This window comes from Oncorhynchus mykiss, chromosome 10 (genome assembly GCF_057628025.1).
Source record: "Oncorhynchus mykiss isolate SJ-2025 chromosome 10, ASM5762802v1, whole genome shotgun sequence".
Lineage (NCBI taxonomy): Eukaryota > Metazoa > Chordata > Actinopteri > Salmoniformes > Salmonidae > Oncorhynchus > Oncorhynchus mykiss.
The window spans coordinates 22,865,570-22,881,907 of NC_143031.1; the positions used below are offsets into that span (position 1 = coordinate 22,865,570).

General features: G+C 41.3%; 1 protein-coding gene across 2 annotated transcripts; it reads right to left on the reverse strand.

Moving 5' to 3' along the window:
- Positions 1–1,325: 1,325 nt before the first annotated feature.
- panx3 (pannexin 3) lies at positions 1,326–16,032 on the reverse strand. 2 transcript variants are annotated; one of them, XM_036989919.2, is made up of 6 exons: positions 15,832–16,032; positions 15,099–15,290; positions 13,199–13,341; positions 5,767–5,981; positions 2,480–3,228; positions 1,326–1,981 (listed from the first exon to the last, which is right to left on the reverse strand). In XM_036989919.2, the coding sequence occupies exons 2-6, from the start codon at positions 15,280–15,282 to the stop codon at positions 1,923–1,925; spliced, it is 1,350 nt and encodes a 449-aa protein (XP_036845814.1). In that variant the 5' UTR covers positions 15,283–15,290; positions 15,832–16,032; the 3' UTR covers positions 1,326–1,922. The 2 variants fall into 2 exon arrangements, with proteins under 2 accessions (XP_036845814.1, XP_090042290.1); XM_090186164.1 differs by lacking the exon at positions 1,326–1,981 and having other exon boundaries at positions 2,245–3,228.
- Between the last annotated feature and the right edge of the window lie 306 nt (positions 16,033–16,338).

The window sequence follows — 16,338 nt, forward strand, 5'->3', positions numbered from 1 at the left end:
TGAATCCAATGCAGGTTGGTTGTTATATTGATTTATTGGCTAATTGATTGATTTGTTTTAATTTATTCATTTGTTTGTTCATTTGGAAATGTAATCATGACATTCCAAAGATCATGTCTCTTGTTTAATTCTGTTTATCATTCCAAAAAGGATTTAGGGATTTATGGACAGATACATTATGGAGAGTTTGTGAGGATTTTCAACAAGATGTGTGATATGAAACAATACAAGTCTATACCAGCCCGAGTTGAAATAGATTAAAGTGAGCAGCTCAATTTACAGTGTCAATTCATGAGTAATAATGAAGGTCTCTGGCTCATTTATGGTGTCTGATGTCTTTGCCATGGCTAATATGAGGAATTGTATTCAAACACAAAAAACAGAGCGAGGTGCTTGAGGGAGAGGATTCCGAAATTGTATCACTACACAGTAGACACACTAGGTAACTATTTTGAAACACACTACATGTGGGCAGTTTATTTTCATTACCTACATATTTCAATAATCATTACCTACAGTTGCCATGTACAGCTGAGGAATTATGGTTACCAAAGTAATGTAGAGTCTCACTCACCAGCATGTGTCTATAGCCTATACGCCTGGAACACAAGGCTATATTATCTGAATCAGGGCAACATATTGTAGTTTCCACACTTTGAACTTAGTGGTGGTTTTATGTGTGAGTAGGTCAGCAAGGATCTTTAGGTATGTAGCTACATAGTAGCGCTAGTAGTCCGCTATGCTTTTCTTTTCTAAGAGTGTTGACCTAAAGCAGAGTCTTTGCAGGACATCTGACATTGCAGCTCAAAATGTTATCTCAGCACTCCAAACCACATTGGGCAGCAAATATGTGAAACTTTCTTCAACCCCTACATTATCAACCCTGTTTTCCCAACCCTGGTTTTCCCAACCCAACCCTGGGTCATTTTTTAACCCTGTTTTCCCAACCCTGGTTTTCCCAACCCAACCCTGGGTCATTTCTTAAACCTGTTTTCCCAACCCTGGTTTTCCCAACCCAACCCTGGGTCATTTCTTAACCCTGTTTTCCCAACCCTGGTTTTCCCAACCCAACCCTGGGTCATTTCTTAACCCAGTAACTATAAATGTGTGAATGTTGAAGGTGTAATTTTGGTGGCCCTTTCAGTCAGGACTGGGTGTAGGATAAGAATTTGAATGTAATATAATTTTATTACAATTTAGTAAAGAGGAGAATAAGAGTCTGTGTTTATCTTTCTAGTAAATAGCAGATGTGGGGTGCGTAAGAGAAGAAGAATCCAGTTTAGAGTTTCAAAGTGTAAGCGCTCAAAACATCAGTGAAGACAAGATACATAAATGTTTCTTATTTTAATTACAAAAGGTACTCAAAGTGCAGCAAATGTTTCAGCTCAGAATGTTTACATAAAAGAAGCATTTTGTGGAGAGTCAGCACTTTTACAATGTATTTTATTCAATTAAATAATCACATATATTTTCAGAGGCAATTCATTTACAATGTGATTCACAAGTGGTGAGGGAAATGTTGCACTTGAGCCATTCAACACAACAGTCATAAAAATAACTTTATTCATTACATTGGTATCTGTTGACATAGAACAAACAAAATGTTACTGGTTGACATTTAACACAAACAACTTTCCTTGCTCATAAATCACAAAATCAAGTACAGTAAAACGCATAACCATAAAGAAAAGTAGGAAATCTGAGGTTGAAATTAAGATGAGTCACAACGACCTAGAAGCTCAGTCATACATAAAGAAACTACATCGCTCAAGTTAACCACCAAGCTTTTCATTCTAATGGAGGCTTTTTGGAACAACTTCTCTGGATACAGAACCCCTTCCCTCGCTTCTCTCCCAGGTTATCTTTTTGACCCCCCCCCCCCCTCAATTGGTGTCACATTGATGGTTCAGTCAATTGGTGGTTTAGTAACGATTACATGATGCAGTCTCCTTCAACTCATGGTACCCCTGGTGGTTTGGCTCTGTAAGGAGACAGAGAGGGGAGTTAGGAGTGGGAACTAATTGTATCTGCTCTCTTGCTGTAGTTCCTAAAAAAAGCCGCTTTTAGAATTATAGGCTTTCCAGTCCTGAGGAAAAACTCTCTAACATGTAATACTTATTTATATTAGGCCTACTGGTATAGTAGTACATGTATAAGAAAACTATTTGTGGACAGTTAATGTTTGTGGAACGCATTTTTGTATCACAGTGTAGATGGAAAAGTTTGAATCAAAACTGCCATCTCAAGTGAAGTCCATTACTACTATTGCCTCCTCATCCAATATTCAGTATTCAGTAAGAGTAGAGTGGCTATTCAATGAAAACTGCTTTCACCCCCGTCCATTATTTAATTTGAACATGATCTGCATTCTCGCAGAGAAAGCTCCCTCACTTTATAATTTTCTGAACATCCCAAACAATATAGGCGAACAATCCCACAAGCAGAATACGTTTGAGAGTGTAGATAAGAGTTACAGTACCCAGACTCATATTCTCCTCCACCAGAGGCCTGGAATCGGTGCAGTTGACCGCGTTTCCCCGGGCCGCTCCTAAAATGGTCATGATATCCACCAGGTTGAGCTTCCCTTCCTCCTGCAGCTCCTCCACTTCCTCCTCCAGCTCCTGTGCTGCCTCGGCCCTCTCCTCAATTTCCTCTGCCGTCAGCATCCCTGCGCCCTTCACGCCATTCCCCTTCCCGATCTGCGGGGATGCCAGCGAGCATACGGCCCTCAGCCTGCCATAAGACTGCAGATGCGCCACGTTAGCTCGCAAAAACAGTAGAAGAACATTGAGGTCGTTGAGCGGGCAGCCCAGCTTGCGACCGCTGTTAAGTCCCAATGCGGGTAGAACCTCGTAGACCGACAATAGAGTCGTATCCCAACAGAAGAGGCGGACCAAGCTGAACAGCACGATAGGTACCAGAAGGACGTAGATAGCGCCGTTGGCCACGCTAATAACCTGGAAGACCAGTTGGCCGGTCATTTTGCACTGGACCAGTTCTGGGACCCAGTTTTGGTCGCGCAGCAAGCCGGTGCGGACAAAGCAGCTAAACTCATCCTGGAGAAAGGCGGATAGGTGGAAGTAGACGAGGTAGAGGCAGGCGGCAGACATGAAGGTGAGCAAGAGGAAGCCGCGCAGAAAGAGCATGCTGACCAGGAAGTAGGAGCCGTGTTTGCTCTGCATGTACCTCTCCAACAGGGGATACTCGAAGTAACGCTTCCGCTTGGCCCTGAAAAGAGACCATGGAAGAGATCGGGTTAGAGGACAGTTGGCTCAAACACACTCATGTTATTGGCTCTGATGTTTGGAAATGGAGGTTGTGTGAGGATCTAAAGCATTTATCATAGTATTCAAGATTTAAATAGTCAGTCACATAACTGTAGTTGAAGCCTAAATAGAGTCTTGTTTTCAGTTTCCATTTCAGATACTTTTAGCTGTAATTAGCTTACTGGACCTTTTGTTTTTTTCCCTAGCACCACACAGCGGATTCAAATAGGTAGAGATTCACACAAAGAAAAAAAACATGATGGATCAGAGGGAAAAAAATGAAGAAAATGAGTAATTGAATGAATAGTCCAGTAGATATATTTTCATTTTGCATTTGAAGGAGTTGAAGCTGTTGCAGTGCTTGAGGTAGTCCAGGAGACAGTACAAAACAGATGTAAATAGTGCCTTCGGAAAGTATTCAGACACCTTGAATTTTTCCACATTTTATTACGTTACAGCCTTATTCTAAAATTTATTAAATGTTTTTTCCCTCAATCTACACACATTACCCAATAATGACAAGCAAAAACACGTTTTTAGAAATGTTTGATCATTTATTTTTTTTTAAACTAAAAAAACTGTAATATCAGATTTACATAAGTATTCAGACCCTTACTCAGTACTTTGTTGAAGCGCCTTTGACAGAGATTACAGCCTTGAGTCTTTTTGGGTATGATGCTACAAGCTGGACACACCTGTATTTGGTGAGTTTCTACCATTCTTCTCTGTAGATCCTCTCAAGCTCTGTCAGGTTGGATGGGGAGCGTTGCTGCACAGCTATTTTCAGGTCGCTCCAGAGATGTTTGGTCGGGTTCAAGTCCGGGCTCTGGCTGGGCCACTCAAGAACATTCACAGACTTGTCCCAAAGCCACTCCTGGGTTGTCTTGGCTGTGTGCTTGGGTCATTGTCCTGTTGGAAAGTGAACCTTCACCCCAGTTTAAGGTCCTGAGCACTCTGAAGCATGTTTTCATTTCGGATCTCTCTGTACTTTGCTCCGTTCATCTTTGCCTCGATCCTGACAAGTCTCCCAGTCCCTGCCGCTGAAAAACATCCCCACAGCATGATGTTGCCACCACCATGCTTCACCGTAGGGATGTTGCCAGGAATGGTGCCAGTTTTCCTCCAGATGTGACACTTCCTCCACATTTCCACCAGATGTGACACACAAAAAAATTCAATCTTGGTTTCATCAGACCAGAGAATCTTGTTTCACATGGTCTGAGAGTCTTTAGATGCCTTTTGGCAAACTCCAAGTAGGCTGTCATGTGCCTTTTACTGAGGAGTGGCTTCCGTCTGGTCACTCTACCATAAAGGCCTGATTGGTGGAGTGCTGCAGAGATGGTTGTCCTTCTGGAAGGATCTCTCATCTCCACAGAGGAACTCTAGAGCTCTGTCAGAGTGACCATCGGGTTCTTGGTCCCCTCCTTGACTGAGACCCTTCTCCCCCGATTGCTCAGTTTGGCCGGGCGGCCAGTTCTAGGAAGAGTCTTGGTTGTTCCAAATTTCTTCCAATTGAGAATGATGGAGGCCACTGTGTTCTTGGTGACCTTCAATGTTGCAGAAATGTTTTGGTACCCTTCTACCCACTGTCAACTGTGGGACCTTATATAGACAGGTGTGTACCTTTCGAGTCTCATAGCAAAGTCTGAATACTTATGTAAATACAGTATTTGTTTTTAATTGTTAATAGATTTGCAAAAATGTCAAAAAACCTGTCATTGTGGGGTATTGTTTGTAGGTTGATGAAAGAAAAAAAAATGTCATCAATTTTAGAATAAGGCTGTAATGTACCAAAATGTAGAAAAAGTCAAGGGGTCTGAATACTTTCCGAAGGGCCTGCAAGTAATGGAAAATGTACCAAATCTTGTACGGAAAAAAAGGGTGTGGAGATCTTGTAGAATAATGATGAAACGTATTGAGTTTGAAATGAGTTTGAAAAGAAACAGGGATTAGATTTATTTTGAATTGGAATACAAATAAACAGACTTGAAGTTGATCGATATCATAAATATTGAGGATTTGAACGAGATGAAAGAGTGGAGAGGAACTGGCACGACTGTCGGAGTGTGTTGCCATTCTCACAAAACACTTGAAGAATTCAAATGTTATTGAGGTTGCTTATTTAAGTACTTACTATATTGCAATATGACATGACTGGATAGATGAAGTTGTAGTATACATTCAAAATGATGTTATGATCAATGTAATTGGATATACGGAATATTGTTTCTTTTTAAAAAATAATTTACGTCTACCTAGGACAATGTATTTGCTTTGAAGCAATTGTCTCAGGTATTTTTTTTTACCTCTCCTCAACATGGTCTCTTAATTTGCATTTAAACGTCATCATATTGTTTAACATTTTCCTGTGTGCAAATGAATCAAAATAGACATCAATTTTAAGCCTGCTTACTTCCCCTCTTCCCCAGTCCAAAATTCCTGCCTCAACCAATCTGTCTGGATCTATCTCTGCCATAATCTTTGCCACACCCGCTCTCACCTCTCAAGCTCGGCCTGGAAGGTGAAGGGGTTCTGGGTGTTCTGGCGCATCTCCAGGATGCTCTGAGCCAATCGCACGGAGCGGTTGTAGGATTTGTCCAGCTCGTCAATGATGAAGAGCAGGTCGGAGCCCAACGACGGCATGACCAGGAAACGCCAGATGAGGGCAGGCAGGTACATCATCATGGCCATAGCCAACAGAGAGTACGGGAACATCTGAGAGGGAGGGAGGGAGAGAGGAAAGAAAGAAGGAAGGTGATGAAGAAATGAAGAGGAAGGGAGGGGACGGAGCGGTAGAGAGAAAGAGAAGAGAACAGAAAAAATAGTGAGAGAGTGAAAGTATAAGAGAAAAGAAGAGAACGAGAGAGTGATTTACAGTCAACATTTTACATTTTTAATCAGAAAGATTAATGACTTTTAATGGATCCTCCTCATTGTGACATTAAGGAAGCAAGAGGCACTTTTCATTCGAAAGTAATGACGATTACTGTACAAACAAATTATACAAATACAGCGCTCCATATCTCTCTCCATATCTACTCACAATCTTGCCTAATTTACCATGTTGAATACCTAAAACTCCATAAATGTGTACTGTACAACTGAGAAACACACACACACACAGGCGCTACGCACAAGCTTGTGACACAGCTCCTTACCCTCATCTGAACAGACTGTCCACCAAATACATCAAAATACACAAATGGACACAGCAAACTCCATCATTATACCCATGAGCATGAGATTCATGTCTTACTTAGGCAGCCCAGTATTTATATAACTACTTATTACATATTTATAGAACCCATCTAAAATGACACGTCTGAGCTTTGAAATGAATTGCTAATGCCCTCAGTAACAGAAACCTCAGGTCTTGTCACAGTGTTTTTATTGTGTTACTTTTTATTATTTTAAACTTTAGTTTATTTGGTAAATATTTTTGAACTGCACTGTTGGTAAGTCAGCATTTCACGGTAAGGTCTACAATTGTTGCATGCATGTGACAAATAAAGTTTGATTTGATTTTAATAATGTTATGTCTGGAGAAATCTTTAACCGTCCCTTTTAATAAGATATATACATTATTTTCTTTCTTTTCTATTTCACCTTTATTTTATTTAACCAGGTAGGCCAGTTGAGAACAAGTTCTCATTTACAACTGCGACCTGGCCAAGTTAAAGCAAAGCAGTGCGACAAAAAACGAAAATAAAACCTAACATAACTCAAACGGAAAGCATTTGCATTTTTGCGCAGTCCAGGCAGTGCTGAGAGGGATAGTGTGCACAGAGTTACACATGGGATAAAAAAAGTACAGTCAATAACACAATAGTAAAATCTATATACAGTGTGTGCAAATGGAGTAAGGAGGTAAGGCAATAAATAGGCCAAAAGTAGCGAAGTAATTACAATTTAGCAAATTAACACTGGAGTGACAGATGTGCGGATGATGATGTGCTAGTAGAAATACTGGTGTGCAAAAGAGCAAAAAAAAGTAAATAAAAACAAAATGGGCTGTGTGCAGCTGCAGCGATCGGCAAGCTGCTCTGACAGCTGACGCTTAAAGTTAGTGAGGGAGATATGTCTCGATTTTTGCAATTCGTTACAGTCATTGGCAGCAGAGAACTGGAAGGAAAGGCGGCCAAAGGAGGTGTTGGCTTTGGGGATGACAAGTGAGATATACCTGCTGGAGCGCGTGCTAGAGGTGGTTGTTGTTTTCGTGACCAGTGAGATGAGATAAGACGGTACTTTACATAGCAAAGACTTATCGATGACCTGGAGCCAGTGGGTTTGGCGACGAGTATGTAGCAAGGGCCAGCAACCTCATAGGTTTCTATCTTAAGAATGTATTGGTAATGCTTGTTTTTAAATTGGGAATCTTCCAACAACACCGCCAAATACCAGTATAGCACACAAAATGCCTCCAGTATACCATTGACTCTTCATCCACTTCAGTCAATGCCTTTAAGATGAGGGAGGACGATTTTGTTTTTTCATGAGCATGACCTTATTTCTATTGCAGCATATTGGATGACTGTCATTCATATTCCATTCACCCAGTTCAATGCAACAGCGATAGGTTTGGGCTAGTACACGACACTCAAATTTCCACTGTACCCATCATGAGGTTGCTGCGGATTGAATACAGTCCTAATCAAGCCTAAACACAGTTCACTTTCATAACAGCCACGTTGTATTCCTTCATGCATCTATGCACTCTCCTCTCACCTTTTACCTTTGCTTGTTGACTTCAATGCACAACACATCAGCTGTATGTGACCAGGCAAAAAAACTTTCCAAGCTAAACATATCATAACTGCAAAACAATTGAAATTTGATTTTAAAGAACTGACTTTAGCATTAAAAGACTGAAAAAACAGCCAATAATTTCAGGGCCAGTTCCATAGTTGGGCCGCGTGAAAGATTCAGCAGACGGCTGGCATTGCACATCTGGCTAAAATACTACCTTCTGGAAACAGAAGATACTCTACAGGAATGACGGAGTCGATCCAAATCATCTTGGCTCCTGGACACGCATTTCAAGTCTGCGTTGAAACAATGACTGGTAAATGATCCAAGACCAGCTCAGTTAATCCCTACCATTGTGACAATGAGTTGTCATAGTGCTGCATCAAATGTACATGATCTTAGGGGCATTGGCATTCACAATGTAATTCATTTAGTTTATGTACCCCTAATTGCACCGAATACATCTGTTTATCCTGCAGCTATTGTAAGCGGTAATCATGAGCCTATAAACCAGAGTTACACTTTTAGCACTAAGGCGGTGTGCAATCGTAGGAAGACCACTTTATGCAGCTCACCCTGCACTATCAGCTCCAATGTAAATAACATCAGTAAGTCTACCTCTGATAAACTTCCCAGTAAAGCATTAAAAACAATCAAGCAACCCAGAAAAGTGGTAAAAATATCCCATATTTAAAATATAGGAACAAGGACAATGAAGTCAATAACTTGCTTGTAACAGATTACATTCATATTCTCTGAAATTCACCAAGGTAATACCTTTGATGATAATACAGTGGTAGAAATACATGGTTATAAAATCTACCGAAAAGACAGAAATTCCAACGGAGGTGATGTTGCGGTCTATATTCAGAACCACATTCCTGTAAAGCTTAGAGACGATCTATTGTTAAATACTGTTGAAGTAATATGGCTACAGGTTAATCTGCCTCACCTAAAGCCCATTCTCGATGGGAAGCTGCCATTGACCATTAAGTGCTAACGGTCAGTATATTTTCTGGGTGATTTAAATATTGCCCGGCTATCATCATCGACTCTTTTCTCTGTATATATCAATGATGTCTTTCTTTCTACCTCTACACAGACGACACCATTCTGGCCCTTCTTTGGACACTGTATTAACAAACGTCAAAATGAGCTTCAATGTCATACAACACTCCTTCCGTGGCCTCCAACTGCTCTTAAATGCAAGTAAAACTAAATGCATGCTCTTCAACCGATCGCTGCCCGCACCCGCCCGCCCGACTAGCATCACTACTCTGGATGGCTCTGACTTAGAATATGTGGACTACAATAAATACCTAGGTGTCTGGCTAGACTGTAAACTCTCCTTCCAGACCCACATTAAGCAACTCCAATCCAAAGTTAAATCTAGAATTGGCTTTGTATTTCACAACAAAGCCTTCTTCACTCATGCTGCCAAACATACCCTCGTAAACTGACTATCCTACCGATCCTTGACTTCGGCAATGTCATTTACAAAATAGCCTCCAACACTCTTCTCTAAATTGGATGCAGTCTATCACAGTGCCATCCATTTTGTCACCACAGCCCCATATACAACCCATCACTGCAACCTCGTGCAGTGCTCTCGTTGGCTGGTCCTGACTACATATTCGTTGCTAAACACACTGGCTCCAGGTCATCTACAAGTCTTTGCTAGGTAAAGCTCCGCCTTATCTCAGCTCACTGGTCACCATAGCACCATTCACCCATAGCACGCGCTCCAGCAGGTATATTTCACTAGTCATCCCCAAAGCCAACACCTCCTTTGGCCGCATTACCTTCCAGTTCTCTGATGCCAATGACTGGAACGAATTGCAAAAATCGAGACATATCTCCCTCACTAACTTTAAGCGTCAGCTGTCAGAGCAGCTTGCCGATCGCTGCAGCTGCACACAGCCCATCTGTAAATAGCCCATCCAACCAACTACCTACCTCATCCACATATTTGTTTTTGTTTTTCTGCTCTTTTGCACAAGAGTATTTCCTGCACATCTGCACAAGTGTCACTCCAGTGTAAATTGCTAAATTGTAACTACTTCACCACTATTGGCCTATGTATTGCCTTACCTTCTTACTTAATTTGCTCACACTGTATACATATTTTTCAATTGTGTTATTGACTGTACGTTTGTTTATCCCATGTGACAGAGTTACTGTGTTGTTGTTTTTGCTTTATCTTGGCCAGGTTGCAGTTGTAAATGAGAACTTGTTCTCAACTGGCCTACCTGGTTAAATAAAGGTTAAATACATTTAATTTAAAAATCAAGCTGTCCACTCAGGAATAAACTTCAAACTGTAACCAGTGCCTGCAACCTGGATGAGGTTGTCAGTTAACCTACCAGGGTAGTTAAAAACAACACAGGAATTAAATCATCAACATGTATTGATCACATCTTTACTTGTGCTGCAAATGTTTGCTTTAAAGCAGTATCCAAATACAGAGGATGTAGTGATCACAATATAATAGCCATATCTAGGAAAACCAAAGTTCCAAAGGCTGGGCCTAATATAGTACATAAGAGGTCATACAATAAGTTTTGTAGTGATTCATATGTTGATGATGTAAAGAATATTTGCTGGTCTGTGGTGTGTAAAGAGGAGCAAACAGACACTGCACTTGACACATTTATGAAACTGCTTATTCCAGTTACTAATAAGCACGCACCCATTAAGAAAATGATTGTAAAAACTGATAAATCCCCTTGGATTGATGATGAATTGAAAAATTGTGTGGTTGAGAGAGATAAGGCAAAAGGTATGGCAATTAAGAAATCATGTGAATCAGCTAAATAAAAATAAAAATAAACTACACTATGAAGCAAAGAAAAATTATATAAAGAATGATAGTAAAAAGCTTTGGGGCAACTAAAATGAAATTTTGGGAAAAATAGCCAACTCGGCTCCTTCATTCATTAAATCAGATGGCTCATTCATCACAAAGCCCACTGATATTGCAAACTACTTTAATACTTTAATGACTTTCTCATTGGCAAGATAAGCGAACTTAGGGATGACATGCCAGCAATAAACGCTGACACTACACATCCAAGTATATCGGACCAAATTATGAAAGACCAGAATTATACTTTTGAATTTCGTGAAGTCAGTGTGGAAGAGGTAAAAAGATTATTGTTGTCTATCAGCAATGACAAGCCACCGGAGTCTGACAATCTGGAAGGAAAATTACTGAGGATAATTCCACTCCTATTTGCCACATCTTCAATTTAAGCCTACTAGAGAGCATGTGACCTCAGACCTGGAGGGAAGCTAAAGTCATTCCGCTATCCAAGAATAGTAAAGCCCCCTTTACTGGCTCAATTAGCCGACCAATAAGCCTGTTACCAACCCTTAGTAAACTTCTGAAAAAAATGGTGTTTGACCAGTAAACAGTAAACAAATTGACAACAGACTTTCAGCATGCTTACAGGTAAGGACACTCAACAAGCACAGCACTTACACAAATGACTGATGATTGGCTGAGAGAAATTGATCAAATGATTGTGGGTGCTGTCTTGTTAGACTTCAGTGCAGCTATTGACATTATCAAACCTAGTCTGCTGCTGGAAAAACGTATGTGTTATGGCTTTACACCCCATGTGGGGTGTGGATGTGGATAAAGAGTTACTTGTCTAACGGAACACATAGGGTGTTCTTTAATGGAAGCCTCTCAAATATAGTCCAGTTAGAATCAGGAATTCACCAGGGAAGCTGTTTAGGCCCCTTGCTTTTTTCAATTTGAGTAAAGCCAGAGTGTCTATGTATGTGGATGACTCAACACTATACACATCAGCTACTACAGCGACTGAAACACTCAACAGAGAGCTGCAGTTAGTTTCAGAGTGGGTGGCAAGGAATAAGTTATCCCTAAATATTTCTAAAACTAAAAGCATTGTATTTGGAACAAAACACTCACTAAACCCTAAACCTCAACTAAATCTTGTAATAAATATTGTGGAAATTGAGCGAGTTGAGATGACTACTTATAATACTTATTTTCCACCATAATTTGCAAATAAATTCATAAAAAAGTCCTACAATGTGATTTTCTGGATTTTTTTTTCTCATTTTGTCTGTCATAGTTGAAGTGTACCTATGATGACAATTACAGGCCTCTCTCATCTTTTTAAGTGGGAGAACTTGCACAATTGGTGGCTGACTAAATACTTTTTTGCCCCACTGTATGTGGTAGTGGTGGAGTAGGGCCTGAGGGCAGACAGTGTGTTGTGAAATTTGTGAATGTATTGTAATGTTTTTAAAATGGTATAAACTGCCTTAATTTGCTGGACACCAGGAAGAGTAGCTGCTGCTTTGGCAGCAGCTAATGGGGATCCATAATAAATACAAATACAAATACAGCCTACATCAATGTCACCATATTAGCTAAAGTAACACCATAGTCAACATAGCTAGTTAGTAAACCCGCTACAATCATACAGTAACGTTACAGTGTACAGTCAGTAAGCAGTTCAGCACTTACACAGGCGGGCCCCAGTGGCAATAAATTAGTAAAACCAAAAGCTTACCTTGACTTGGAAGAGTTCCAGTGTCGTGTTGGATACTCATAGCCAGCTAGCTATATCCCTCTGTTTGAGCAGGGTGTTTGAGTAAGCTAAAATAGGTAGCTGCATTTGCTAGCTAAGTAAGTGAGAAAAAAAATGGCAATCTCTTTGTCTATATATATTGCTTCTCCTTCATTTTGGAAGAAATTAATTTGTTAAAAACTGTTCAACTATTGTCTTTCTCTCTCTTTGAGTCAACTACTCACCACATGTTATGCACTGCATTGCTAGCTAGCTGTAGCTTATGCTTTCAGTACTAAAATAATTAGAGAAATATAACCTGATTTAAACATTTCTTATAAAGTTGGTTTAGTAGCATAAACTGGGAATTTGATATTTATGACTGATACTATGATCGTTTGTTTCATTTTATTATATATATATATATTTTTTTATTTAACCTTTATTTAACTAGGCAAGTCAGTTAAGAACAAATTCTTTACAATGACGGCCTACCCCGGCCAAACCCGGACGACGCTGGGCCAATTGTGCGCCGCCCGATGAGCATATCTGCATATTCATATCTGCAAAGTAGTTAAAACGCTGTCAGCTCCACTTTAAGGTGTGTGTCTCTCGTTCCATCATGACAGAACAGAGCCTTACCTTGTGCACCCAGAGGGATCGCTCCTCAAAGTTTCCATCTGTGTCAAACTCATGGTGCATCAGGGAGTCCCAGCAGTATGTGTCCACATAGGCTGCCTGCTTGGCTGTAAAGTTATTGGGGGGGAAACAGCTGATCTGTGGGCCTAGAGGAAAAACATTAACTATTTTGTAAAGGTATCACGATGACATAAAGATGCATGCATGTGCACACACAACATACTTGCATGCATAGGCATAAACACACGAGAGAGAGAGAGAGAGAGAGAGAGAGAGAGACTTTAAAGTGCAAGTGTCCCTTTTCCAGAAGCAGAAATGTAAAAAAAATCTAAATCATATGTTTCTAAATGGAAAAATGGGTTTTAAAACAGGGTGGTATTACTCTCCTAATGTGTGGGTGTTTTTCAGGACCGAGCCCAGCCCGCTCCACCATACAGATGGTTGAACCACAGAGACAGGGGTCCACACCCTTCCCTTCAGTCTATCTCCCCTACAGCAGTGCTGGGAGGGCAGGGTAGGGCGACGGGCGTGCCCCTTGCACTTCAGAGGAAACCCTGAGTTAAACGCAGGACGCCTATTTTTATAGACAGCCTCCACATCTCCACATTCGTGAGAGTCTCCTAACGCAACCATAAACTCTTATATTGAGAGTTTTCTCATGCAACCATAAATTTACTGACAGGACATGCAGAAGGCTTATGTTGCACCCATACTGTTAGTATGTTATTATGTCATTACTGTTCATGGACAGATTACATGTAACACAATGTAGATGTGAAAGTGTGTGTGTGTGTGTGTGTGTGTGTGTGTGTGTGTGTGTGTGTGTGCGTGCGTGCGCGCGCGCGCGTGCGCATGTCTTTTAGTAAATTGAGATCGCTGGGGACATACTGTATCTGAAATGGACTATTTAACAAGACCGTTGGGTTACAAGGTAACACAGACAGCAACAAAGCATGTTCCTTCTACCACAGACAGTTTGACAAAGAACCCCTATTGCCATCCCTATCTTGCTTGTTACACATTTTACAACAAGGGCTCCTTCTCACCCAGCTATTTGTAGCTGTGGCAGAAATCTTGTCTGCAGCCGCAGGTGCACACAACACACACAACCAACACCACACACAAAACAGACACCACCCAGACAATCAACGAAAGATAAAGCAGAAAACAAACTAGATAAGAAGGGCCAAGATCCATCAACTGTTCCTAGACTGTTTTCCGTTTTGCAACATCTTCCAGGTAATTAACATGTCCTATCATTTGACTTCGATAGAGAGCTGCAAAAACAGCAGGTTGCCTGTAATTACCGAGCAATGCGGCGGCGGCGAACGCTGCTCTCAATCATCCCCCTTCCTATAAGCATCTGTAGCGGCTGATTATAGGCCAGCTCCGTAGGAAGACGATCGTTAGCTCAATGTCAATAAAACGAGGAAATAAGCTTGTCTGTACGTAGCCTGTTATGGCTGCCGCTACCACACACATTGTTGGGTATTAGTGTTATTGCTGCAGTTGACCAAGGTTGGGGTCCAGTACATGTCAACTCAAATCAGGAAACAAATGTAAATGCTATGAATACATGTAAAGACTTCATTGAAAATAATAGGATACTCCTGCAATTCATGAGAGCCGTTAGAATTAAGTTTTTGAATAGTTAATCGAATAGCCTAAACACAGGTTCTCACCCCAACACAGTAAAGGGAAAAGACTAGAGAGAGAAATGTGAGGCAAAGGAAACGATAATGAGGCAGATGACACAATGATACATGGGACAAAAGAGGCGTGAGAAAAGAGAAAATAACACAGAAAAGGGAAAGACAGGCAAAAAGAGAGGAAAGAAAATGAATATCTCATAATGGGCCAAATGTGCAGCAAAACAAGGGGAGGGAGAGAGAGACAGACTGACCGATGGAGATTTCTCGAGCGAAGGCCATGGACACTAGCAGTAAGGGCAGCCCCACGGACACAAACTTGATGACCCTGTCAAGTGGCAGCTCCAGCTCCAGGTGACCGATGCGGTTGCCCCCAGCGCCGTCGCGTAGCAGGGCGTCTGACAGCATGGCCTGGGCAGCCGCATTAGCGATGGACATCTTGGGGCCTAGAAAGGGACAGGAAAATGTTGAATTTAACCAACATCACCAACCTGAGTCCACTGAGACTTGATAGCACTAAGCCCTATAGTGCACAAAGAGTTTTTAGACTGGGCAGGATCTAATCCCAACTGACAACCAAGAGTTAGCTAGGGAAAATAGATGTCCTACCCTGTAGCATATTAGAATGTACTTTGTATTCAGTTGTGTTAATCTTTTTCTTTAATTATTGATACATATTTCAGATTGCCCGTGTAATGTTATTAAACACCTGGAATTATAGTTTTGATGTCCAATTTGAGAAATTAAACTGGATTTCTATGTGTGACGGAATCATAACTGTATGCAAAACTATGGCTAAGGATGAGAAGAGAAAAATGGTATCAGATATTTCTCTTCAGTTGACAATACTGCGTCACCATAAGGTAAATACCAAACATACATCAGTCATTTAAACCATTGATATAAATACCACTTATTCTACACACCTCTAGCTCCCTAAATGTCAACAGCCTTTAAATCATGATAATAAAAAAGCCTCCACGTTACCTTCAACCTGCTTGCTCTTTCCAGTGACCAGTGACTGCAGGGTGGAAATCCAGAAATTAAATGCAGTGAGACAACTGAACCAAACGGACCTCTGAAGACCAGAGCTGTGTTGGCGAGGCCCTTAAGTAGTCCAGGAGGGCCCTGCTAAATGAGAGGCTGGGACTGGGCTGGACTGGGCCTGGCTCCTGGGTCTATGGGTCTAATTACAAGGGACCACTGTTGCTGTATGCTGGAGCCCAGATGGCAGTGGGGAGCGGGGGTGACGGTGTGTGTGTGTGTGTGTGTGTGTGTGTGTATGTGTGTGTGTGTGTAGACTTACGTGTGCATGTGTGTGCCTATGAGACACTGCCCTTGCTATCCACTGATGTCCCAACCACGCTCTCGACTGCCATGGCAGCAGCCCACTTCAAACAAGGCCCCAGCACCAGTGGCTTTTCCTGCCTCTGTCATTTCCCTTCCTATTTATACCTCAGGTTGGCTCAAGAGATGCTGCTTCTAGCACATAGT

Coding starts and splice junctions, on each gene's coding strand:
- panx3 (XM_090186164.1), bottom strand. CDS start 15,282: ATGTCCATCGCTAATGCGGCTGCCCAGGCCATGCTGTCAGACGCCCTG. Junction 13,342..15,098: donor CGCTCGAGAAATCTCCATCG/GTCAGTCTGTCT, acceptor TTTTTCCTCTAG/GCCCACAGATCAGCTGTTTC. Junction 3,229..5,766: donor TTCCAGGCCGAGCTTGAGAG/GTGAGAGCGGGT, acceptor GTCTCTTTTCAG/GGCCAAGCGGAAGCGTTACT.